At 45.0% G+C, this 26,945-nt stretch overlaps 1 protein-coding gene across 1 annotated transcript; it reads right to left on the bottom strand.

Moving 5' to 3' along the window:
• Positions 1–715: 715 nt before the first annotated feature.
• ankmy1 (ankyrin repeat and MYND domain containing 1) lies at positions 716–25,974 on the bottom strand. The gene is made up of 20 exons (XM_071904073.2): positions 25,774–25,974; positions 25,341–25,487; positions 24,764–24,972; positions 23,949–24,173; positions 23,141–23,357; positions 21,860–22,036; positions 21,581–21,726; positions 21,134–21,277; positions 20,650–20,839; positions 20,382–20,557; positions 20,084–20,255; positions 19,062–19,210; positions 18,796–18,895; positions 18,543–18,650; positions 18,326–18,457; positions 18,039–18,140; positions 17,651–17,816; positions 17,341–17,434; positions 16,924–17,078; positions 716–1,007 (listed from the first exon to the last, which is right to left on the bottom strand). The coding sequence occupies exons 1-20, from the start codon at positions 25,972–25,974 to the stop codon at positions 883–885; spliced, it is 3,135 nt and encodes a 1,044-aa protein (XP_071760174.2). The 3' UTR covers positions 716–882.
• Between the last annotated feature and the right edge of the window lie 971 nt (positions 25,975–26,945).

Below are 26,945 nucleotides of genomic sequence, written 5' to 3' on the forward strand. Positions count from 1 at the left end.
AACTACATTTGTGTAGCTCTTTTCTTACACTTGTTCTATTGGCTTCATTAAAGTCCCGCTCACCAGATCAGGAATTGCACCAGTACACAACCAGAGTACTAACAGAACGAGTAAAGAGGGATGCTGGTATGATCGAAATTTTGGAAATGAAAAGTAATAACAGTAATAGGAATACATTTTTAAAGAAGTCAGACATCAACAATCTGACACTGGTGGTCTCCACTGAATTCACTGTCTCAATATGTAACTGTGGACATTCAATGGTTGCTAGATTTTCCTTGCAATCCCACAGAGAGGGACAGACATTCATTTTTTTTCTGCTGAATTAGTGGACCATGCTGTATCTAGTATATTGGAAGAGTTCACGCAACTGTATAGGTTTTCAAAGGTATTCAAATCAAAACAAAAGTTTACAATCATCCAATATCAATGTTGAATCACATTGTTTTCACTGTTGAAATCAATATTGAGGTACATTTTCTGTGAAATGCCCCTTTAAAGCCATGGCACATAATTTGAAGGCAATGTACTACAGATCCTGTCTGCAAACGTATGACAAAATCACTATGGAAAATATGATGGGTTATACAACCACAAATATGCCAAGAAAAAACATTATTGTTGGCCAAATGTTTGGCCAACAATATTGAAAATATTGTCAATGTGTCTTCACCATGAAACAAAACATTTAAGTTACAAGACTCAAGAGAACGGATGTAATAGAACTGCTTTAACAAAAACAATGTGCAAATACATTTGTACAAATTAACTTCTCTCCCATGCAGTTTGACAGATAGATATCGTTTTCTTCACTGTACTTGTTCGATGAAGTTGCAGGTCAGCTGTTACTAGCCATGTGAAGCTGCAGTCTAATAGTATGGCTCAGTTGGAGCTGTAGTTCTCCTTCAGGTTGAGATGGCTCTCCGAAATCTGCTGTGCCATGCTCAAGGGCCTGGGGCTTCTTTGGGATTTCAACCCGACACTCTGCTGGCTACCAGCTCCCCTTGCTGGAGAGAAACAGACAGAGAAAGTGTTTTAATGATCAAAAGATAAAACAAAGTGTCCATTGTTTATGGGTTATGGTAAGAACCGTACTGACCTCATAGAAACGTTTTCCAATTGATACACTTGAGCTGCCTAATGTCCTGTAATTTTCCTCATTAATATGCAAATGTATGCAGCAAGGAGCTCCAAAATCTAATACAATCTACTCTACAGGGGGAACCTGTGGTGTGAGTATGAAGTTTCTATCATGTATTGTTCTTTATTATGGCACACACACACACACAGATCCCCTCTGCGTCCCGCATTACCATGTACCATGATGGTGGGACATAATAATATTATACATCAGCAGTGGTGCTCCAGAACATTCTTGGAGAACATCAGAAGACTTTATAGATATCATAGATTAAAAACACTATCAAAATGTTATTACACATTTTCCCTTTAATAACAGCTTATGGGTTGATGTTTCTGGCCTAATCTTCAGTGCTCCTGTGGCGGGAGTTGGGGACCGGTGTAGTTTGGGGTGTAGTTTGGGTTTGCTGGGCGGTTAGTGACCTATTTGCCATGCGCAAGATGGCGACCGCCTGAGTTGGTTACCGAAATCCTCTGCACTATTTTAGCATTTTATGATTTTATCCTTTTATTTTTGTTACCAGTCGTCCGGGTTTTACAAGTTTTTTAGCTGGTTTTACCCTACCAACGAGTTCAAAGATACCCAGGGACGGATTTACTGCTTTCTCCCAACTCGGAGCTCTAATCCAGCAGAAGGCTAACCAGAGACACTACCGACACAAAACTACAGTGCCGGTGTTGGATCGAACTCTGTTTCCCCCTAGCCCCGCCCCCGTCCAAACAGCGAAGGAAGCGCGTGTTCACAAAAAGCTCGCCCCCAAGATGCTGTGCTCGTACCACTGAGGTACTATGGAGAGCACTAAGGCTCTAAAACTAACTAAGGCTAAAACTAACTTTTTTAGCGAGTTTTATCTGTAGAATGTTGTATTCTAGAAGTGAAAGGCAAATGTCATGACTGTCTAGTTATATTTTGAAAATGGGGTAACAGAACACCTATGTTTGTTTGTATCTGACAGTAACATTCTCAGCTGTCAGGATGCGTTCCCCCTGTTATGATGGACAAATTTAGGGATCGCAGGCTGAAAATCACAGGACTTACCTGTTGTGGGGAAACAAGTCAGCAGTATGAATTTGACAGATGTGCGAGCTTCCTTTCATATTGAACACAGGGGGAACAGTATCTGACAGTTACTTTCTCAGCTGTCAGGATGCATTCCCCCTGCTATAATGGAGGTGGTTTTAAGACAAAGATAAAATTTGAATTAGATTTTTATCTACAATTTCTTTTGACCTTTTCTCAGTAAATTGCGGTGAAAGTGTACTTGTTGGGACAGAAAACCATCAGATATAGTTTACTCTAAACACCTGAACTAAAGTGGACAACAGAGCTCTTTTGTGGCCAAATCACGCAATTGCATTTCTAAAAAAAACGACTACTAAGGTTAAGGGAAAAAAACAAAACAAAAAGAGAAATATGATCAATACGTCCAGGTATTGTGCCTTTTGAGAATGATCGCATATTTAGCCTATAAAATCACAGTTATGTGAATGAGCACACATTTCTTCCAAAAGTCTACAATATTCAAAATGATAACTCTCACAAATATAATATTACTTATTGATAGAAATAACAGTAGTTGGTTGTGTTAATAAAGACATAAAAAATGCAACAAACAGGTGTTCTGTTACCCCATTTTCAAAATATAACTAGACAGTCATGAAATTTTAGCCTGGTAAGACCATCCTGATCACGTGACCTCACATTCTGTTTCGCTCCACGGATCAGTCTGGACTTCTAGCCGCCCACATCGTTTTTCTGAAATTACAATGTAACCGGGCCAATCAGGGACAGCGTCGTAGTTGATGACGTGAAATACAGGCCACCGCTGGCAAAACAGTAATGGCGTCTCCCGAAGCAACGAGCGGTAACGTTAACGTTAGTAGAGTAAACACAGCCATAATTGCAGTTATTGCAGAAATAGACTCAATAACAACAATTAAACAAGAACAAGAGTATGCACTGGCGGAGTTTCTCAGCGGAAAAGACGTTTTCGCCGTTCTTCCAACTGGATTTGAATTTGGATTTGCTGATTGGCTGAAGGAGTTTGTCTGTCAAGGCAAGTACTCCCGCCCATTGAAATCGATGTGGGCGGCTAGAAGTCCAGACTGATCTGTGGAGCGAAACAGAATGTGAGGTCACGTGATCAGGATGGTCTTACCAGGCTAATGAAATTTGCCTTTCACTTCTACAATACAACATTCTACAGATAAAACTTGCTAAAGAAGTTAGTTGTGAGCCTTAGCGCTCTCCATAGTACCTCAGTGGTACGAGCACAGCATCTCGGGGGCAAGCTTTTTGTGAACGCGCGCTTCCTTCGCTGTTTGGACGGGGGCGGGGCTAGGGGGAAACAGATCTCGACGGGGAAACAGAGTTCGATACAACACCGGGTTGCTGTACAAATTTGAAGACTTACCTCAGACGTGGTTCTCCACTTGAGAGACTGAGCGTTCGTCGTAAATGATGGTCACTGCAACTGAGATTTCCGGCATTAAGTCCGATCTGCAATCCATTGAATTTCTCATCGGGGACCTTCTTCAGCGGCAGGCAGAACTCCATTCTAGCCTGTTTTGAGCAGCCTAGCAACCGGCTATCTTCAGCAGTCGTGTCTGATAAGAACGCGACAAGACTTGATCTTACTAGTCCCGGCTGTTCAGCCTCTTGGGCTGAGGTAGTGAAGGGCCGAAGGGTCTCTCTCCCATATTTTGACCCACAGGAAGATATGGTTCTGCAGCTGTCAAACCACTTTGCCCCTCTCGCCGACCTGGCCGATGATGACTTTCCACCATGGCAGACCGTGGATGTAGCCGATCGTCAAATAGCATCAACCAGGAAACAGGCAGTTATAACTCCTCCGTCCAGCAGATCCAGCTCTCCGATGGGCTCCCCAGTGAAGAAGCAGTCCCGGTTTCCGGTCCTTCCTCGGCTCCCGACTCTAATCCTCAACCTCAATGGACTTCCGAGACAGTGTCCAGCACTTCGGGCCATCTGGTGGTCACTTCAGCCGCATCCATCTCGTTTTCACCAGCAGCGAGTCCGCCCACCACTTCCACAGGTGAAAAGTTGCCGGCTAATTCCATTACTCTCCTGGCTGGTAAGAGGCCTGCTAGCTTAGCCAGCAGGGCCACCGCCAGCCAGCTGTTTCCTCATCGTCTCGCCGTGTACAGCGGCGGCTGCAACAGCGGCCAACCGGAGATTCTGGTTGCTGGCGACTCAATTGTTAGACTTGTAGAGCTCCCCGGGACTATCAATTACTGTTTATCTGGTGGCAAAGTTTTGGAACTTATCGAACTCATCCCCGCTCTCGTTGATCTCCATCCCACGGTGCACACTGTGAGTGCGTCTTTGGCCGCTAAGTGCTGTGACCTATGAACCACTGGAGTGCTGGACTCCTCAGCTGCTGGCTGGGACCGCTGCCTTCCCACACTGAGCCACTGAGACCACTGCTGCTGCCGAAGGTATTCCCCGGACAGGCTTCCACCCGGACAGGCTTCCACCCGTCCCGGTGCGGTTTGCCCCTGCTGGCTGGGACCGCTGCCTTCCCGCACTGAGCCACTGAGACCACCGCTGCTGCCGAAGGTATTGCCGAAGGCTAACCCGCCAAGGCGCAGCACGGACACCAGCCGGCCGACAGCCCCGGCCTCTCTCCGGACACCCTGCCGGACACAGAGCCCGGGAAACCCGCCAAGGCCTCCAAGTACACCGGGCCCGTGCTCAAGTTCCAGTACTGGTGATTTAGTTAGCACGGAGGCTAACTGCTGTCTGTGGTTACCAGAGCTGTGCTAACAGGCTAACAGCGAGCTAACAGTTAGCAGCCAGTGAGTTGTTGTTTATTCAACACTGAAGACGAACACGATGGTCAGCATAATGGTGTCGGCCACTGAGCTCAACCATATCAAAACTGAGTTGCAATCAATAGAAACTTTGATTGATGAGATCCTACAACGTCAGGCTCAGCTGTGCTCCAAATTAGCAGACATCCAATCCATCCCCGGGTAGATCATTCTGTCCCTAAGCCCAGCACAACATCTCAGCGGCGCTCTCCTGCACCTCTGTCCTCTCGGCCTGCATCTGCCCTATTAACCTCTGCGGTGAGGGACCTGCTACCGCTGCTAATGCGGTGATAGTTCCTGTAAATCATCCTAGCAACCTAGCTATCTACGATGGGGGATGTCTCAATGGTCAAGCTGAGATTCTTGTGATCAGCGATTCTATCATCAGGTTTATTAAACTTCCTGGTGGCATTACCTACTGTTTCTCTGGGTTTAAAGTAACTGATGTCATTGAACAAGTTCCTGCTATCCTTGATCTTTACCCCTCTGTCCACACTGTTATTGTGCACATTGGAGCTAATGATGTAATGTCTAGACAATCGATCAAACTTCAGTCTGACTTTGAGTCTCTGATAACAACTATAGAGAGCCTTGGGAAAAACTGTATTCTGTCTGGCCCCATCCCATCCTCAGGAAAGGGTTTGGAACGTTTTAGTCGCCTTTTTAGCCTGCATTGCTGGTTACAGAACTTCTGTACTGCTACTGGATATAGATTCATAAGCAATTTTGATTCGTTCTGGCCCAGGGAGGACCTGTACAAAAAGGATGGTATTCATCCAAATGGACTGGGGGTAAAGCAACTGACTTCAGACTGTATTAATTCTATAGCATCTATAATCTTTTTAGAATTGACAGAATTGGAAGGGGCGGTGGGGTGGCCATCTATGTCAAATCTTGCTTTTCTGTTTCTATATTACACGCCATTACCGTGCCCAAATGTTTTGAATTTATTGCCTTAAAGATAAATATTGGGTCTAATAACTCCATTGTTGTAATTGGGATTTATAGACCTCCTTCAGCTGATGCTGGGTCTATTGATTATCTGGCAGAGTTGCTCTCCATACCAACTCGGAAATGATAGTCTTGGGAGATTTTAACATTGATTGCTTGATTGTTGCTTCTGATTATTTAAAGGAGGTTTCTTCTAGCCTCAATTTATCTCAATTGATCAATGAACCCACCAGGCCTAATCTAAAGAACACTTTAAGATCTACACTAATTGATTTAATTTTTTCAGGAGTAACAATATCATTGCAAGTGGTGTTTTCGACTTAGGAATTAGTGATCATTGTCATATTGCATGTATTAGGAACACACACTTGAAGAGAACTTCATCACGAATTATAGTTAAGAGAAATGTAAGAAATTTTAATGAACAAGCTTTTCTAAATGATCTCTATGAAAGCGACATTAATCTTACATCTGGAATTCCTGATGTTGAATTAGCTTTAGATTTTTTTTACAAATACGTTCCTCTCTATCGTAAATAAGCATGCACCTTTTAAAAAGATTAGAGTGAAAAATAGATCTAGTCCATGGTTTTCCCCTGAACTATCAACCTTATTCATGGCAAGAAACAAAGCTTGGTCTCTCGCAAGACACACTAAAGAGGCATCCCATTGGGCTTCATATAGAAAGATTAGAAATAAATGCACGTCCCTTGTGAGAAAGGCTAAATCTGATTATTATTTGAACTTGGTCTCTAGCTCTTATTCAAACCCTGCAAAATTTTGGAAAGTGGTAAAATCTAATAATAGCAATTCTGCTGCCTCTCTACCTACTCATGTCAAGTTTGATGATTGCTTAGTACATGATCATAGCGAGATCTGTTCTGCCTTTAATAGACACTTTGCAGCAGCTGGCCACATTTTTGAGGATGAGAATAGGGAATCCCCTTCTACTAATATTGACCATCTTTTCATCAATCACGATTATGTACCTACTACAAATTATGCCTCTCAGTTTATTCTAGATCCTGTCTCTCTCAGCGTAGTTATTGAGGCTCTTCAAACCATTGATCCTAAGAAATCTACTGGTGAAGACAATTTGGATCCTTTTTTCCTTCATCTTTCTGCTCCACTAATTGCTGAGCAAATAACTCACATTTTTAACCTTTCTATTTCTACTGGTGTAGTTCCCAGAGTCTGGAAAACTGCTCATGTGGCCCCCCTGCATAAGGGTGGAGTCCCTGGTAAATTGTCAACTTAAGGAATTTCTCACCGCATACTCTGTTCTGAGTCCACATCAATCCGGGTTCAGGCCTTTGCACAGCACTGTTTCTGCCACCACTTTGGTTGTGAATGACATTGTCAATGCCTTGGATGAGAAAAAACATTGTGCGGCCATCTTTGTGGACCTCTCCAAGGCATTTGACACTGTTGATCATTCCTTGTTTTTATATATTTTAAATAATGTTGGTTTTAGTTCAAGTGCTTATGCATGGTTCCTGAATTACCTATCTGATCGGCAGCAGTTAGTGAACTTGTTTTTACCGATAACTAAGGGTGTTCCACAAGGTTCAATTCTGGGTCCAGTTCTTTTTACAATTTATATTAATAATATTTTTTCATCTTTAACTAATTGCCATGCACATTTATACACAGATGATACAATATTGTATTGTATTGCAGACTCTGCTCAGCTAGCTGTGGAGAACCTGTACATTCCTTTGACGTTCTCCAAGCTACACTTAATGATCTTAAACTTGTACTGAATGCACATAAAACTAAGTTTATGTTATTCACTAGAATTAGCGATAATGGTAGCAAAAACTTTCATATTTCCACTGTACAAGGATCCATTATTGAGAGAGTTACAGAATATAAATACCTTGGTATTTGGATAGATGACAAATTCACATTCAAATTTCATATAGACAATCTTGTCAACAAATTACAACAGAAAATTGTTTTTTTGTATAGAAACAGAACTAACTTTCCTATGTTTTGTAGGAAAAGGATTGTTGAAGCTGTTTTTCTCTCTGTTATGGATTATGGTGATGTAACTTATAGGCATGCCTCTGCCTCTACTCTTAAGCCCTTGGATGCTGTTTACCATTCTGCTTTTAGGTTTATTAATGGTGATGTTTATAGCACTCATCATTGCATCCTGTATGAAAAAGTTGGGTGGTCTTCTCTGTCTGAGAGACGTGATAAGCATATGTATTTATTTATCTAGAAGGCCCTTATTGGGAAGCTGCCATCTTATATCACATCTATGCTAGACTGGTCCTTTGGACCACATCATACTCGGTCTAATGACTGGCTTTCACTGCAAGTCCCTAGAGTTTGTACTGAGCTTGGGAGATCTGCTTTTTGTTTTTATGCTCCGACCGCCTGGAACTCTTTGCAGAGCACCCTAAAAATTGATACTTTAGTAACCCTTGGACAATTTAAATGTATGATCACTAACCACTTAACTTCTGTTTGCACCTGTTTTAATTGATTTGTTTTATATCTTGTATCCTGTATCTTTTATTATCTGTACATACATACTTGTTTAATTGATTGTTTTTTGTATCTTGTATCTTTTATTAACTGTACTTATATTCTTGTTTGAATTGATTGTTTTCTTTTATTGTATTTTTATTATTATTTTATATCTTTTATACTCAACATCATTGTAAATGAGGGCCAGCCCTCAATGATTTTCTCGAGTTTAAATAAAGGTAATAATAATAATTGCACACATGGGAACCAATGACGTAATGTACAGACAATCAATTAAACTCCAGTACGAGCTTGAGTCTCTCGCTTACACTATTGAGAGCCTGGTTAAAAATTGTCTGCTGTCTGGCCCCATTCCGACTCTGCTAAAAAGCTCTGAACGTTTCAGTCGCCTTTTTAGTTTAAATGTGTGGCTAAATAATTTATGCACGGCCACTGGATATGGTTTTATCAATCACTTTGACTCCTTCTGGACTGAAGTTGACCTGTTCCTTAAGGATGGTCTGCATCTGAACAACAAAGGGACTAATCTACTAATTTTAAACCTAGTAAGGCATAATAATAATAATAATAATAATGCATTTTATTTGTATAGCACTTTTCATTCATAGTGAATCTCGAAGTGCTACAGAGTTAAAAACATAAAAAAAATGAAAACAAAGAAAAAAAAAAAAAGAGATCGCTAACAAAAATTAACACGAAAAAGCCTTCCTGAATAAAAAGGTTTTTAGGCCTGTCTTAAAAGAGTCCAGGGTCTGCGCTGCCCTTAGATGGTTAGGAAGGCTGTTCCACAAGCGCGGTGCAGCTGAGCAGAAGGCCCGATCCCCCATGGTGCGGAGCTTGGTACTGGGGGCCCGGAGGAGCAAGCTGTTGGTAGATCTGAGAGTGCGGGTGGAGGTTTGTGGGGTGATCAGTTCTTGTAGGTAGGGAGGCGCATGTCTGTTAATGCATTTGTAGGTGAGTAGCAGGACTTTGTAGTCGACCCTGAAGGAGACAGGGAGCCAGTGCAATGAAAGCAGAGTTGGTGTTATGTGTTCGTGTTTTCGCACTCTCATCAGGATCCTGGCAGCGCTGTTCTGAATATACTGGAGCTTCTGGATGCTCCTGCCAGGGATCCCAGTGAAGAGTGCATTGCAGTAGTCCAGTCTTGAGGAGATAAAAGCATGGACAAGCTTCTCTGCATCTGACAGGGTTAGAGTGGGGCGGAGTTTGGAAATGTTTTTGAGATGGTAGAAAGAGGTCTTGCACAGATGTTTTATATGGTCATGAAAAGTCAGGTGAGGGTCAAACCTAACACCCAGATTAGTGACTGAGGAGGAGAGGGGGATGTCCTGGTTGTCAAAGGTGAGATGAGGTATGGGGGATGACTGAACCTGGTGTGGAGTGCCAACAAGGAGAGCTTCAGTTTTGCTGCTGTTTAACTGGAGGAAATTGCTGCTCATCCAGGCCTTTATCTCCTCAAGGCAGGTGCTGAGGCATGACATGGCTGCAGAAGGGCTTGGGGCAGTTTTTATGTACAGCTGGGTATCATCAGCATAGCAATGGAAAGACATCCCATGTCTGCTGATGACACGACCAAGGGGGAGAATGTAGAGGGTAAACAGGATGGGGCCGAGAACTGACCCTTGCGGAACACCACAGGTGACAGGGAGCAATCTAGACCTGCATCCTCCCAATGAGACATACTCAGTCCTGCCAGAAAGGTAGGACTGAAACCACTTAAGTGCAGAGTCTGACAGTCCAATGGTGGTGTGGAGGCGCTCTAGGAGGATAATGTGATCCACAGTGTCAAACGCAGCACTCAGGTCAAGGAGAATCAGAAGAGAAGGGGACCCTGCATCAGCTGCCATCAGCAGGTCATTCGTAACCCTGAGCAGAGCTGTTTCAGTGCTGTGGGCTGAACGAAAACCTGACTGAAATTTCTCAAATAGGTTGTTGTGTTTAAGGTGGTCCTGGAGCTGAGAAACAACCACCTTCTCCAACACCTTGGACAGGAAAGCGAGGTTGGAGATAGGCCTGTAGTTGGCTAGAACTTCCGGGTCCAGGGTGGGCTTCTTGAGGAGGGGGCGGATGACAGCAACCTTGAGAGCAGATGGAACACTACCGGTTTGAAGGGAGAGGTTTTATTTTCCGCAGTTCATGTGTGAACCAGGGGGCAGAGCGTGAAAAATTGACCTCACGTGTCTTGACAGGGGCATGGAGATCAAAGACGCTGCTCAAAGATGTATTATAGAGTTCCACTACTTCATCCACTGATGCAGAGGCTGGGCAGGTGATGTGCTGGAGGTCCATAGTCATGATGGCTGGGTCAATGCTTTTCCAGTTCCGGAAAAACATTTGACGCTTAGGTTTAGTAGGGGGCGACAGGAATGTCAAGGCCATTGAGACCACCTTATAGACCTGTAGGTTATTGATGGGGGCGGAGTCAGTGATGACCAGGTCAAGTGTGTGCCCCCTGGTGTGAGTAGGAACATCAACATGCTGCTTCAGGCCAAGACACTCAATCAGACTCAGGAACTCCACTGCAAAATGACAGGAGGGGTTGTCGACATGAATATTCAAATCACCAACAATGACAATGTTGGTTGACATGGAGCAGAGTGAGGTAAGTAGGTCGTGTATCTCAGGGAGGAAGGATGAGTTTGGTTTGGGGGGGCGGTAGATGAGAAGCACTGTCATGGAGTATGGAGGTTTACATTTTAGAGCAAGGCATTCAATGGAAGAAAGATCAGGCATCGGCAGGGGAGACAGTTTCAGTTCAGCCCGGTGTATGATTGCTAAACCACCACCACGGCCAGAGCTGCGGGCTTTTTCCATGTACCTATAGCCAGGAGGGCAGGCCTCATTAAGCACAGAGTAGTCCCCTGGTTTATGCCAGGTTTCAGTTAGGCACATGAAATCAAGCCCCTTGTCCAAGATGTGGTCATGTATGAGGAGGGATTTATTAGTGAGGGATTGTGTATTAAGAAGTTCCATGGTGGCAGGAGACAGAGCTGAGGATGGAAGTCTCTGCAAACTCCGCAATACACTGTGATCCGCCCCATATTTTGCATCTCGCCTAGTACAGGGTAGTCTCGCGATGTTGAAGGCATATAGCCTTCAACTCACTCTGACAGGCACCTCAGCATGGCTCCATCATGGAGTCATGAAATAGTCATGAAATAGATGAAATTGATGTATTCAAGGTATTGGAGTCCTCTAACCAACGTGTTCATATAGCTAGCCCTGTTAAATTATCTAACATCCCGGTCAGAATTACTACCAGACCCAGTAATTGGTATTCTAAACGTTCTGCTGTGGCCTCTCAATTGTCTTCTGTTCGCCTCCAGCCCTCCATCTCTGTTTTATCTGCAATACCTGTTACTGATAGCCTTGCTTGCATCGAAAAGGATGTTTCACCACTGCAGTCAAAATGTAATCCTTCCCAGGGTCCCTCTCCCATTAGCCCAGTTGTGTTTAGCCTGCTCAATGTGAGATCACTTGCAAACAAGACGTTTATATGCCAAGAATTCATAAGCTCAAATAATGTTGACTTTTTCTTGATCACTGAATCAGGACTGAGTCCTGGTGATTGTGTCCCATTAACAGAGGCCTGCCCCCCGAACTTCTTGTGCTTTCAGCAGGCTAGACTGTCAGGTCGTGGAGGTGGCCTTGCAGTCATTTATAGGGACAACTTTAAATGCTCCACGATCTCCCATGGCAGTTTCTCTACTTTTGAGATTCTGAGTTTTATGCTAACTGGCAAATCCCCTTTACTATGTGTTTTACTGTACAGAGCTCCAAATTTTAATACTGGTTTTATTCAAGAATTCAAACTCCTATCTATTATTATGCCCCGACATGATAGAGTTCTTATTCTTGGTGATTTTAACATCCATGTGTGCTGTCCTGCTACCTCTTTTATCACCTCTTTTATCAGCTGTCATTTTTAATACCTTGCTCCCTCCTCCTGCTCCCAAGCCTCTTACTTGCATCCGCTCTCGCTTCCTTAATTCCAACTCTGCCAACCAATTCTGTAGGGCATTTTTAACTGCGTCCTCTCCCCATACCTCTGAGCAGCATCAGTCTACTGCTGACGCCTTAGTCTCTGATTTTAACAGAATTTGTCTGAATATTCTGGATGACATTGCCCCTTTTAAAGAAAAACTTGTCAAACCCAATGCCTTGCCCTGGCTTAATGACCATACCAGAGACATCAAACGGCAGTGCAGGAAAGCAGAACGCAAATGGAAAAAAGATAACCTTAAGGTGTCTTTTGACGCTCTTAAAGGTGCATTGTCCGCTTATCAAAGTGCAGTAAAGGAAGCAAGAACTTCTTATTTCTCCAACCTTATAGTGAGCAACGGGCACAATCCCAGGGTCCTATTTCAGATCATTAATTCAGTGATCAGCCCCCCTCCTTCTCAACCGATTGAGGCCACTCCGGAAAAATGTGAAGAGTTTCCGGCTCCAGATTTCCCCTATTACTAGAGTCCTCTGCCTGCCTTGTTGACCCATTTTAATCAAATCTCTCTGCTGACCTTAGAGGAAACCATTGTGTGCATGAAATCCTCTTCCTGCTCACTTGACATTATCCCTACTAGGTTCTTGAAAGAAGTTTTCCAGACTGTCGGCCCTAATATTCTTTCGATTGTCAACAGCTCACTGTCCACTGGGTCCTTCCCTAGCCTGAAACATGCAATACTAAAGACCCTTACTAAAGAAATCATCTTTGGACCCTCTTGTTTTAAAATTTTTTAGACCAATTTCTAAGTTACCCTTTCTATCAAAAATTATTGAAAAGATTGTTTCCTCACAATTGATTACTTTTATGAATAGAAATTACATTTTTGAGGAATTTCAATCAGGCTTCCGGGCCCTGCACAGCACAGAAACAGCTCTTGTAAAGGTCACTAATGACCTATTGCTTGCTGCTGATTCAGGTGCCTGTTCAGTTTTAATCCTCCTTGATTTGAGCTCGGCTTTTTATACGGTTGACCATAACATCTTACTCAACCATTTAGAAAAATGGGTTGGCATTAGGAACTTGGCTCTGGATTGGCTTCGCTCATACCTTTCTGACAGAACTTTCTCGGTTGTAGTTGGAGAGGCCTCTTCCTCTGTTGCCCCTTTCACTTGTGGTGTTCCTTAAGGGTCAATCTTAGGTCCTCTACTGTTTTCTATGTACATGCTCCCTCTTGGTAAAATTATTTGTCATCATAATATCCAGTTCCATTGCTATGCAGATGATACCCAGCTCTATGTACCACTTAAACCGGGTGAAGCAGGTAATTTACCCCAAATTATGGCTTGTCTCAATGACATTAAATGCTGGATGACACAGAATTTCCTCCAGCTAAATGATGCTAAATCTGAGATCATTTTAATCAATCAGTTTTTCTCAGAGTCATCTTGGAAGCTTATCTGCCAACATTAAACATACCGCCAGTAATTTGGGAGTGCTTTTGGATTCTGACCTTTCCTTTGATGGTCAAGTGACGACAGTTGTGCAATCATGTTTCCTTCAGCTGAGAAACATCCCTAAAATTAGATCATTTTTATCATACTCAGACCTTGAAAAGGTCATCCACGCTTTTATTTCTTCTCGGCTTGACTACTGTAATGCCCTTTACTCCGGGATTACCCAGAAAGCCATCTCTCGCCTCCAGCTAATACAGAATGCAGCTGCAAGACTTTTAACCAATTCCAAAAGACGAGACCAAGGGCGTAGCGGACACGGGGTACGCGGGGGACACGTCCCACGCAGTTCCCGTATCTGTCCCCTCTGTCCCTCGCACTTTATTCCAAAATTCAGCGCTAATTTTGTGACAACACGGTGGCGGTAGGCACATTCCCACGGCATTCTCCTACTCAGAATTCTCTCTCTCTCTCTCTCTTTTCTTAAGGGAAACAATAATACTTGTATGATAGTGGTTTGCACTTGTATTTGTCAATTTCATTCCTCCTTTCCCCCTCTGTTTTCTTTACAAATCGCATTCTGCTGCCGTTTCTAATATCATTAAGTCATTTCCAATAATAAGTGCGCTTACAGTATTTCTTTAATAACTCAGTCAGTCCTATAACTGCTTTAGGTTTGCGCCACCGCAAATCGCATTGCGGGTGCTAAAACCTTGTTTTCTGATCTACTAAGACGGCAGTTTTTGCGGTGTGGTCTAATTGCATATGCATTTGTGGGTGTACCAAGGCTGAGGCGCAAAATAAAGGGAAGGATTTATGGAAATTGGTAGTGGGCATGATTTATCAAGAGGCGATGGCCGTTAACACCTGCTGATTGCGCATGGCAAAGCATGTCTTATCATTTTGCGCATAGGATAGCTCTTCTGGAACTGTCTCTGGAACCGGTCTAAGATCAAAGTGACAGTCATCTACACAGCATAACATGCAGTCATTAGATCGCAGGGTTTAAACGACTTAAAAATGTACAATTTAAGCCTCATTGGCAGAGTAGCAGAATACGCACTCAATATTCAGACTATTAGGCCTACCTAAATATAAAAAAAAGAAAAGTTGCAACTTTCTCTTTTCTGACACTAAGGAGAGGCGCAGAAACACGTTTGGGTGCTTCACTGAGGCTAGATCATGGCCATGAATATTATGCTCAACAAATAAGACGGGCTGTAGACTTTAGTTTGTGTATATACTATGTTATGATGAATAGGCCTATAATACTGTGAGTTATTTGAAATCTGTTGATTTATGTTTGTGAAAATCGAATGGGAGAGGATCTTTCAATAAATAATTCAATAAAAATCGTCTTACTCCTGAACAATCTGTCCCCCTCACTTCTGAAATTATGGCTACGCCCCTGGACGAGACCATATTACTCCCATCCTTGGATAACTTTTAAAGCATTACGGGGCCTGGCTCCAAGCTACATCTCTGACTTGTTATCCCCCTATGTGCCCGAACGCAGCCTGCGATCCTCAGGTATGGCCCTCCTCAGTGTTCCAAAGTCCCGCCTCATTACAAAAGGTGACCGAGCTTTTGCTGTCAGGGCCCCTCGATTGTGGAATTCTCTGCCTGAGGATCTCAGGCTAGCAAAGTCAGTATCATCTTTTAAATCTCTCCTTAAAACCTACTTTTATGTAAAAGTTTTTTCTCAGTGAGGCTGTTATCCCTTCTTTTTACTATTTTATATCTTGTTTTTATCATTTTATTTTATTTATTTTTTATTTTTTGTGCTTTTGTCCGCTGGGGCGGCATTGAATTGGTCGGGAGGTGCAGCTGGGGCATTGATGGTGTTGCGGACTGCTGTCTCTGTTTCGGGTGGCTGTTCTGTTCTTCGGACTTTCTGTTCATCGGGGAATCCTCCGTGTGCAGCGGTGGTGGCTTTGCGGACCTGGGGCGTTCTGGCTGTCGGGTTCTTGGGATGTTCGGGTGGGGCTTTGCCCCGTGCCTCCTGTGGCACTTGCCGTGGGTGCGGTTGGCTTGTGGGGTGCTTCTCGCGGGCCTTGCGGTCGGGCTGTTCCTGCAGGTGCTCGATGGGGTTTGGATCGGGCGGTTGGGCTGGCTGGTCCGTCGGAGGCAGTGCTCGTCTCTGCGGACTCGTCGGTCGGTTGTTGTCTTTGGGGACGGGGGCTGTTCCGTGCGTGGATTTGGCAGGAGGCTGGGGTTTTCTTGCGCCGGTGTGCGCTGCTGTCTTTGTGTGGGGTCTTCGGCTTCTTGGTGGTGTTGTGCGGGGGGTGGCCTTCGTCTCTCGGGGCGGCAGTTGACTGGCGGGTTTTGCGGGGGCGGGTGCTGTCTCTGGTGGATTGGCCGGCGCGGTTGCCTGGTCTGGGTCCTGTCGGGCTTTTGTGGGGGCGGCTTGATCGTGGGGCCCGTGGGGGGTGCCCTGCGGGCCGGTTGCACCTGTGTCGGGTGCTGCGGGGGACATGGGGTGGGGCTTCCCTTGGATGTCTCGGGGGCTTGGCGGCTGGAGTGCCTATAGGGGTATTCTTGATGGGCCCCCCGCCCATCAAGAATACCCCACGCCCAGCAATGACAGGGGAGTGGAGCAGTTGTTTGGAGTGGAGGCAGTGGTTTGTGGCATTGTTGGTGTCTTGGCTGTGCCTTTTTTGATTGGTTGGTGCTGCCTTGGCGGGTGGAGTCATTGGTTTCTCTCGGGGGTATGGAGTTTTCTCAGGGGCTCCAAACTTTTAAACTTTTAAGCTTTTGAACTTTTGAATGGCAGTGTATCTCCTTTTTATCATTTATTTTGTAATTGTGTTTCTTCTTCACGTTCACTTTTATCTGTTTACATCTGTGTTTAGTTGCATGTCTGTTCGTTTTCTAGTTGTATCCATTTATCCCCTGTATTACCTTTTATTCCTTTTTTTGTTATTTTTTATTTATTTATGTTTATTATTCAACTGTTTTATTTATTTGATTCTGCATCATTGTTTTTTGAGGTTTTTATTGTATGTAAAGCACTTTGTAAACTTTGCTTTTAGAAAAGTGGTATACAAATAAAGTTATTATTATTATTATTATTATTGTTAGTGCTGGTTGGGGAGGCCATGTTTCCCACCTGACACCCGGATGCACTCGTCCTTGTGTCTTTCATCCCACGCCTTCAGTTTGCAGGTCCTGGAGCAGTAGAAGACCTGGTGGCAGCGGCTACAGGCCGTCAGCGCCACAGACACAGAGCGACCGCACTGGTAGCAGAACTTCAACAGTGGCTTCCTGGGGAGTTTCTCACACATACACACACACACACACACACACACACACAGTAACTGGTTAGTTATTAAAGGGGCATTTCACCCACCCATTACATTTTGTCCTATACTCACAAGTACACCAGTTCAAGTACAAGTGCAGGAAACAACAAAACAAGGAATAGAAAGAGACACTGTGCAGATACATCCATGTGTGTATGTTTGTCTGTGTGTGTATGTGTGAGCATATACATACAGTATGTGTGTGTATGTGTGTGTTTGTGTACCTGATGGGCAGTTGGGTTTCACAGCTGGGGATCCGCCCCTTTGGAGGAATGGCTCCTGCCCCCGTATACACAAACCTCTCTGTGCTGCTGGTACCTGTTACACACACTCACACACACACACACACACACACACACACACACACACACATACACAAACAAAGAATCACACTCATGATATGTCACTCTTCATGTTTTACATCCATACTCACAAAGACACAATTCACAAAGACACAATAATAGTCATATTCTCTCAATCTCTCTCACACACACACACTCACACTCCTGACATGCTCTCTCAGACATTACTGACTGTGCAGTCTGAGGCGTTGCTCTCTCTCCAGCCGCTCTCTCTCCATATGGACAGCAGCCTGCCTCTGCAGATCTCCCATCATGTTCAGCAGCTGGCGCCGCACGTTGAACGTTTCCCTCTCCCGCATGTTCAGCGCGTGGAAGGGAGTGTTGGCAATACGCAAATCCTGGACAGACAGAAAGATAAAACAGACAGACAGCTAGACAGACAGATAGAACTGATTTGAAGCTTTTTCTCTCTTTCTGTGTGCATGTGTATGCTCATGTATGTGTATGTGTGTATGTGTATGTGTATATGTATATGTATGGGTATGAGTACTGTATGAATGATGATATGTGCAGGTGTATGTACTATGTAAGTGTGTATGTATATATGTGTGGTTACCTACCTGGTTGAAGGCGTAGTGTGCGTAGTCGACTGCGGTGCCCAGAACCTCACCCACCATAACTGGCATCAACATGTTGGCACCAGCCTTAACTAACATGTCCAACTGCACCAAAGACACACACACACACACACACACACACACACACAGAAAGATAGGTTTTGTGACTTGACTCATCCAATACAAGGGCTTGTATTTTTCATCTGGGATCCAGAATGTTAAACTGGCCCTGAAACATTTTCATTCACATATATGGCTGTTTGTCTTTGTGTGTGTGTGTGTGTCTGTACCAGCTTAGCTTTGTTGCATGGGTGTCCACCTGAGTGGTAGTTGATGTTAGCGAGGGCGCAGAGAGCACTGCCTACCTCGCGGCCCAGGGGGAGGTTGGGATCTGCACCTCCTTTCAGCAGCTCCTCCACCGCCTGGGCAGGGGAGAGGGCAAATCCAGGACAGAATGACGTTGTGTGTGTGTGTGTGTGTGTGTGTGTGTATGTGTGCGTGTGTTACCAGGTCGTTGCCGCTAGCTATAGCCAGGGAAAGAGGGGAGTGCCCACTCCAGAGGAGGTGTGTGCTGGCTCTGTGGGAGAGCAGGAGGGTTACCACCTCCCTGGCATGCTGCAATCACAACACACAAGCAGGAACATTCATTTAAATAGACCCTAACCCTCTGTGCAACATATTATCTGAGTAGACATGTTTCATATGAATGATGGTGTGTTTGGGTGTGTGCGTGTGTGTGTGTGTGTGTGTGTGCACTGACGCTGTAGTCGCTGTCTCTCTGGCAGGCCACATGCAGGGCCGTCCTGCCCCCCTCCACAGGAGCCTCTCTGGGAGCGGAGCTGTACTCAGCATTGGGGCCCCTGGATGTGGCAGCCGCTGTCTTGTTGCCAACTGCTGCTTGGGATCCCACTGAAGTCTGTAGGGGAGTAAAGCAGGGCTGTTGTCACCAATACCAAAATCTTTCCCTACCAGCCCAAATATTACAATACCAAATGCTAACAAGGACCCTAACAAAGCTAAAAGTACACACACACCTTATCCAGTTCATAGATGTCGTCCTGGTCGTTTGCCTGTGGGTCCGGGTCGGTGACAGCATGCAGCAGCAGCTCTGTGATTCTGGGACCTGCTGGACCGGGCAGCGCTGCAGCTATGTGCAGGGGATACAGGCCATTCCTCTATAAAACACACACAAAACAAGAGATATGCATTGCTGTGTAACAACTGTGAGTAGCAAACTTGAGGCTACTAAAATCTATTCAGGAACCCTGAGCGAGGAAGAAACCTCTTTCAGAAGCATTTTACATGAAAAAGTAAAACAGATTTCAACATTTTCTTTTGGTAACTAGAAAAAATGAATCGCCCCATGGCGACAAATTAAACGTTTCATATTCTCCACTTTCCAGTGTTTTATTTTCTGTATTGAGGTCCATTCAAAGCTGTGTGTGTGGTGTCATGTACCAAAAACACTCTCAATCCATTTTTACACCTTCATTTTCCAGCATCTCTCTGAGCCTTACCAAGAACAGGCTGTTTCTGTCGCTGTGTCTTTAAGGCTCATTAATATTAACGACCCTCTGTTCTGATTGGCTAACCGTTTCAAGAGTGAAACGTGAGACACCGCGGCCCGGCAGCTACAGGTAGGGAAAACTCTCCGGTAATAAACAATGACAACCGCTCAACCGCTTTGAAAAAAACACTTTGTTAGTCTATTATTTCTTACAAAAATGATAATGAGCGAACCTTTGTGACGCCACAAAGTTACGGAAGTCCAAACGGCTCGTTTAGAGGCTCGCTTTTCTAATATGGATTGTGTGGATTTAGTTGCCGACCGTGCGTTTTGATACTTTCACCATGTTTAGATAGCACATCCAACTCCTTTATAATCACAGAGGCAAGGGAAATCCCGTTTTACATGATATGGGACCTTTAAATTCCAACTAGTGAGCTGACTTTTGGCATCCCAGGAAGTAACAACTGAATATTAGAATTAAAATAGCTCCAAATCCCTCATTGTGCTAACGTATGTAGACAGAAGGCTTTGGGATTACCTCAGGTGGGAGGGGGATGTCAGTGCGAGCTCCACACAGCAGCAGTCTCCTGACAGCCTCAGTGTCAGCGGCCTTGATGGCCAGGAACAGGACGGGCATGGGGACTCTGGATGCGTTTGGGTCTGCTCCACGTTCCAGCAACAGCTTCAGAGTGTTCCAACGAGCACGGTGCCTGCACCTGCACACACACACACACACACACACACACACACACACACACAGATGGACACATATTCACAGTAATGGGCAGGACAGAACAGAAAAGAACAGAAAAGAACAGGACACTCAGGACACTCACTCAGTTTTCATGGCAGCCATTTTGCGGACGGTCTCCTGCGTGTCGGCGCGCTGGGGAATCCCCGTGCGACCCAGCGCTTCCGCCGAGCGCTGCATCACTTCCTCTGTGACCAGGATGTGGTAGCTTTCCACGGAGCGGGCGGAGTCGAAGGTTGGGGTGATGCCAGGTTCCTGGTACTGACAGACAGACAGGTGAGCGGACAAGAGTGCCTCCAAAGAGCCGCAAGTCAGTCAAACCAAGTATGGGACGGGACTTCTGTGCTCTCTACCTGAAGTGTTCCTGCTGTCCGAGCTCCACCCTCCTGCCACCGCACGCTGCCCAGTGGGATGTGACCGTCCAGAACCTGGATGGAGCGCTCCTCGCCCGCCACCTCCTGGCCTCTTCGCTCCTCTCTCTCTCCTACATCCTCCTGATTCTTCTCTCTCTCCTCCTCATCCTCCTCTGCTGCCTCAATTTCTCTCCCCGCACCAAGCTCAATGTCTGCCTCCACTTTTACTTCTCTTTCCTCCTCTATTTCCTCCCTCTCTCCATTCACTTGTCTCTCTTCCACCACATTTCTCTCCTCCTCTTGTCCCTTTCCCATGGCTCTCTCCTGTTTCCCTTCTATTTCTCCCTCTACCTCTCTTTCCTGTCCCTCTCTCTCTGTTTCCTCGCCCTCCCTATCGCTGCCTTCTTTTTCCACTCCCTCTCTCTCCTTGTCTGTCTCCTCGCTCTCCCCTCCCCCCCCTTGACCCTCTTTCTCCTCTCTCTGCTCCTCCTCAAAGTGTTCAGTGTCTCCATTGGTCTCAGGTTTATCCAGCAGGTCATTGTGGAGGTCAGTGAAGAAGCTACGGTCGCTGTCATCGGACGCGTTGCTGCCGTGACCTGGGATCTGCTCTGTCAGCTCCTCTGTTGTCCTGATACGACACCACAGATATGGAACTTGAGTTAATACATCAATTTAATAAACATGACTACCTTAATAATAGATGAACCAAACAACAGCAAATGGCTAGTATCCTACAAAACCTTTGCATCACGCATGGGAAAAAAGCAGCTGGTTTTTCTATTGGAACCCATACATTTTTGGCATTTTATAAAGCATTATCAATTATTTGGCTTTATCTCAGGTCATCAGTTTCTACATGTGGGAGACACCAGCTGGATATTCCTGCTTCTGCAGGACACTGTGACAGAGGTAATATTAGCTGCATGCCTACTGGTCAGAGAGGTGAGTCTGGCTGCTCTGGCTGCCCAGGGCTGTGTTACTGGTCTGAGGTCTGCTGTTAGCACTGGGTATGTCTGTAGTGAAGTCCACTGGGCTGATCTGGGAACTGTTGCCCCATGTTGACTGAGACTTCGCCGCCTGATGACACATTACAAAGAGAAAGACAGACAAGCCATGACTAAATCTGGTGTTGATATTACACAAGGAGAAGTTTCAGTCAAGCAGTTCATCTGATTTGTCAATGATGCAGACTGTTAATTAGAAATCTTACTTGTGTTTTGGAGAGTGGTTTATGGGGCATCTTCTCGGCAAGAGTGGTGTGCAGAGACTGGATGGGGTAGTAGAGGACATGACACACAGCCAGCGCAGACATGCCTTCGCAATTCAACTTGTCAATGTCGGCACCCATATCCAGCAACGGGTGGATCACATCATTATGGCAGTTCACCTGACAGACAGAAAAAAAACAGTCAGGAAGACAGACAAACAGAGACAGTCGGGGCAAACAGACAGACAAATAGAGGTAGAGATACACCAGATAGACAAATGGAAAGGCAGACAGACAGAAAGGCAGAAAGACAGAGGCAGATGGACAGATAAATGTCACTACCCATCCAAGAAATAAGACATCTGAATAAATGCTGGAAGATAAAGGGATACCTTGACCTTTGAAGTTTAGGTAACACTTTACTTTACAATGGCCTGTGTATTAACCTGTGTATTAACCAGTGGAAATGTATTGTAAGTACACAATATTACCACTGATTATGTATATATACAGTACATATATATATATGGATATGCATTTATTATTATTGTTTGCATTCATTTGCATTTTTGCACTGTCTCTATAGTTTTATATTATGTACATTACCTTTATTTTTTATCTTATTACCTCTTCTCTTAATTATCTTCTGTACTTATTTTTTCCCTGGTACTGTTCTGCCAGTTGCTGCTGTGGCACCCGAATTTCCCCAAGGGGATTAATAAAGTGATATCTTATCTTATCTTATTACTGTGTAGATACTTGATGAAAATCTCCCTAATACATAATGTACTTACAACAGTGTAACAACACCGTTTTGATGAAGCCATTCGAATGGTGTGTTACACTGTTGTAAGTACCAAAGTATTCCTACCAAGTACCAAAGTATTCCTGTCAATGCATACAGTAGGCTCATCTTTACAACTATACACACAATCCTTCAGGGTCAAACAAAAGTATCTCAATTCATTATAGAATTTGTTGACAGTCCATAGTCCATCCTCTCTTGTAAAAGGCACATACACTCAATACTGCAGCTATGGGTATCTTTTGCTGTTGAGTTTCTAAATGGATTTCACATCAAGTTGTATATGAGGGACAAGAACTGATGGTCAACTGTTGATGGGTTTTAGGCTTCCATGTTATGTTAAAGTAATGGCACAATCAAAAAAAGAACTTGAATTTTTACCCATAGTGTGGTCTCAAAAGGACAGTGAATGAATAAATGAATGAATCAATCAATCAACAAACAAATGGACGGAAAAATGAATGAATAAAATGTGTTACTGTGGCAGCGATGAGTGCAGTGTGACCCCGTGCATCTGCTACGTCGGGGTGGACCAAGCCGCTGTGGAGGCTCTGGGAAACAGCCTGCCGCTCCCCCAGAGAGGCCTGCCGGATCAACTGCTCCGAGCTGACTTCTAACGGGCCTTTAGGACCAAACCGCTCCCTGCTCAGAGACAGAACTGCTGCCACGTCCCAGCCCACACTCGCTGCCTGCAGTCTGGGAGAGGAGACACACACACACAGACAGCAGGTATGCATGCAGATATACAGTCATATGCATAAATCACATACACACAAATACACATTAGCACACATTATGCAAGCAAGCAAGAAGGTCTATTTTTTACTGTCTGACTTGTGTCTTGTTGGTCTGCATCCCTGCCACATTTTTGCAAATTGAATGCCATAACGTTTCTGCCATAACGTTTCTGCAACTGTTTCACAACTATATAATGCACAATAATAATCCTGATTTTTATTCTGCTAGACGTTGTGATCACAACTATTAGTCTTGGAGATAAAATCCTGCATATTTGGCATCTTCTATCAACATCTTGACAATTTTCAACAACAGCGGCCATTATAAATGAAATTACATGTTTCAACATTGCTGATATACCAATATTCTACGATTATTCAAATTCCTTATTAGAAACTAAAATCATGATATGCAATTACTTAATCATTTTCACAAATTTTCCAGGCCTGGACAACACAATTCCATGACCTTTCCAGATTTTCCATGTCCATAGGAACTCTGAAGTCTGTATGACCAAGCTGTATTTGTGGTTCTATGTATCTGTCTCACCTGTGAGTGTGTATGAGAGACTGCATGCGGGGCAACAGGGGCAGGGTGCAGAGTGGGTCTCGGTCATGGCCTCTGTACTGGCGGGGGTCTGGTTCCCACAGCTCGCCGTGGAAGTGTTGATCCAACTCTCTCCTACGGCCCGGAGGCAGCGGCAGGTGGTCGCCATCCGTGGAGTAACTCTCCATGTCGGGGGGGAGGATGAAACGCTCATCTGACAGCAGATCTCTGTAGGGGCTCAGCAGGGGGTCCGCTTCCACCTGAGCGGGATGGGGAATGGGGTGATTGGTTGATAATTGGCACATTTACTAATTGATTGCTTTTCTGACTGACTGATTGATTGATTGAATGAGCAAGTGATTGACTGGTTGATGGCATGATGGACTGATTGTAAAAACACAGAAAATGTGTAAAAGGATCATACATGCAATACATTACTATGAAGCTGTATTTGGTGATGTCTTGATGATGCTGAGTAAATTCGAGGAGATAATGTAATTGATTATGACAGAAGTAGCTCACCTCACATTCTGGACTGGCTTCTATCTGGAGACCACTGGAAAGTGTAGGGGTCTAAAGAGGAGAGGAGAGGAGAGGAGAGGAGAGGAGAGGAAAAAGATTAAGAATCCTTGACAAATATGACAAATGTAATGTACTGGTGAACCAACTCTAGACACCCTTGGCCATATCCAACCAACACACACTCTTTGATATTAAATTACAGTTTTTGCTATATATTTCATGTCATTTCATGTCACTCGCTCAGAGGAAACACTGCTACAGAGCCCGCCCTATCTATTCAGTAGTAGGTGAGACACTGATCAGCATGTACCTGAGTCAGGGAGTCTATGGTGGCAGTCGGGTCCATATAGGCAGCGTATTCAGGGAAGTTGTTCAGGCTGAAGCCCCCCTCTATGGAGGTGCAGAGCCTAAGCAGGCGCTCCCTGTGCCAAAGACCCACATCCTGACCACCGTCCGGATAACTAACCACACCTGGACCAAACCTCTGGTCAACATGGTACAGACCCTGGAGGAGAAAGGAGAGGAGGAGAGGAGAGGAGAGGAAAGGAGAGGAGAGGAGAGGAGGAGAGGAGAGGAGAGGAGAGGAGAGGAGAGGGGGGGAGGAGAGGAGAAGAGAGCAGCAGAGAGGAGAGGGGAGGGGAGGAGGAGAGGAGAGAAGGGGAGGGGAGAGGAGGGGACGGGAGGGTGGGGGGGGGGAGGGGACAGGAGAGGAGAGGCGAGGAGAGGAGGGGAGAGGAGGGGAGGGGAAGGGAGAGGAGAGGAGAGGAGAGGAGAGGAGGGGAGAGGGGAGGAGGAGTTCATCAACTGGATCTTCACTGTCATCCAACACCTAACAAGCCTATCAGACTGCCTGCCATCCATCATCTCGTTTACCTGAAAGGTGGTTCCATCAGGGGACAGCTGCAGTCCGTACCCCTCCTTCCTGTTGAGGTAGAGCTTGCCAATGAACTTCTGGCCTGTGGGCCAGCAGTACAGTCCTTCCCCATGCCTGTAGTCTTTGTAGAAGGAGCCCTCATAGTGCTACACATAGGACAAACACAGAGGGAGAGCAGTCAGTGGCTCTCGCATAGGATAAGAAGACAAAAAGTCATTAGTTAGTTCGTTAATTTAAATGCTTTTGCCTTTCACACAAGGCACAGCAGAATATGACAACCTCGCTCTCAGTGTGTAGCATGTCTCTCTTTGCAAATAAAAGTTACTAGCTTAAGTGAACTGAACTGAACTCGACTGAATTGGAACAAAGAAAAGAATGTAAAGCTACCAGACTCATGACATTGGGTTTTCTGACTTGTTAATTTCACGTTACCTCTCCGTTTTCCCAGGTGTATTTTCCTCTGCCGTGTTTCAAACCGTCCAGAAATTCTCCCTCATATCTAGCTCCGTCGGGCCACTCCTGAGAGCCGAGTCGTCGTCTTCTCTCCTCCCCGGTTTGAGCTCCTCTGTAGCCGATGTGTTGAGTCCCTGCCCCCGGCCGCCCACCTGCAGCACCTTGGCAGGTCGACAGCATTTTATCCGGGGCGTATCCCACATACGACTAAGCTCACCTGAATAAATGTGAGTGTAAGAACAAGTGCAAGAATGACAAAGGTTTCTGGAGGGGGAAACTCGAGCTGTCAGAGGTCAGCTTTTAGTTTTTACTTTCTTGGCAGTGCTGGTTGCTATGACAACGGGTAGAATCAAGTCCGCGCGGAGCGAAAGAGAACGGTCACGCATGCGCAGAAAGGAAAGAGTAGTTCAGAGACAACGTGAACATTGAGCATTAAAACTTACTTGTCACATGATTTTGTTGTTTTTAACCCCGTTGACCTATCGTTCTGGTACTTTCTCTCGACCAATCAAAGCAAGATTGGACTCCCTAGATCTATTTAAACAACATGAATCTCTCAGAGGAAAGTTTCATTCACTCCTAGGCAACGAGAGAGGCACACACACACACACAGAGAAAGAGAGAGAGAAAGAGAGCGAGAGAGAGAGAGTCCTGCTTTGGTTGTCCAATCACAAATCACACAGACATTCCCTCAGAGGCAGACAGCTGTACAGTAGTTACAGTCTATGGCAGCCTAGGGGTCCTTTAGGGGCTCCAGGGGTCCTTGAGGAGGCTCCAGAGGGTCCCCAGCAAAACGAGGAGTTTAATTTCACCATAATTTAATTCTCTGGGAAATCATCCCAATTGCAGAGTGTACAAGAATGACTATTCTTACCATAGGTTTCAATCTCAACAACATTATCTCCCCATGTACAGTGTGGACATAACATCAAACTCTAAATCAACAAAAAAATGTTGCATATGGGTGCATGGGACAAAACCCTCTGTTTGGGAGGTCTGTGACATGAGTGCAGCCTAGAGTGCAGCTTGAAGGCTAGAATGAAATATAAATAGGACTGGAAATGGAGAGTAGGTCATTGTTAGAGAGCAAGATTATCCTTGTTGAGTGTAAGTGCACCTCTGTAGGACCAATGGAGCAGGACGACCTGTGT

This window comes from Centroberyx gerrardi, chromosome 9 (assembly GCF_048128805.1).
Source record: "Centroberyx gerrardi isolate f3 chromosome 9, fCenGer3.hap1.cur.20231027, whole genome shotgun sequence".
NCBI lineage: Eukaryota > Metazoa > Chordata > Actinopteri > Beryciformes > Berycidae > Centroberyx > Centroberyx gerrardi.

Excerpts from the sequence above, each read along its gene's own strand:
- ankmy1 (XM_071904073.2), bottom strand. The coding sequence starts at position 25,974 with ATGCTGTCGACCTGCCAAGGTGCTGCAGGTGGGCGGCCGGGGGCAGGG. Across the intron at positions 25,488-25,773 it reads ACACCTGGGAAAACGGAGAG|CACTATGAGGGCTCCTTCTA; the intron begins GTAACGTGAAAT and ends TCCTATGTGTAG. Across the intron at positions 17,079-17,340 it reads GAAACCCAACTGCCCATCAG|GAAGCCACTGTTGAAGTTCT; the intron begins GTACACAAACAC and ends GAAACTCCCCAG.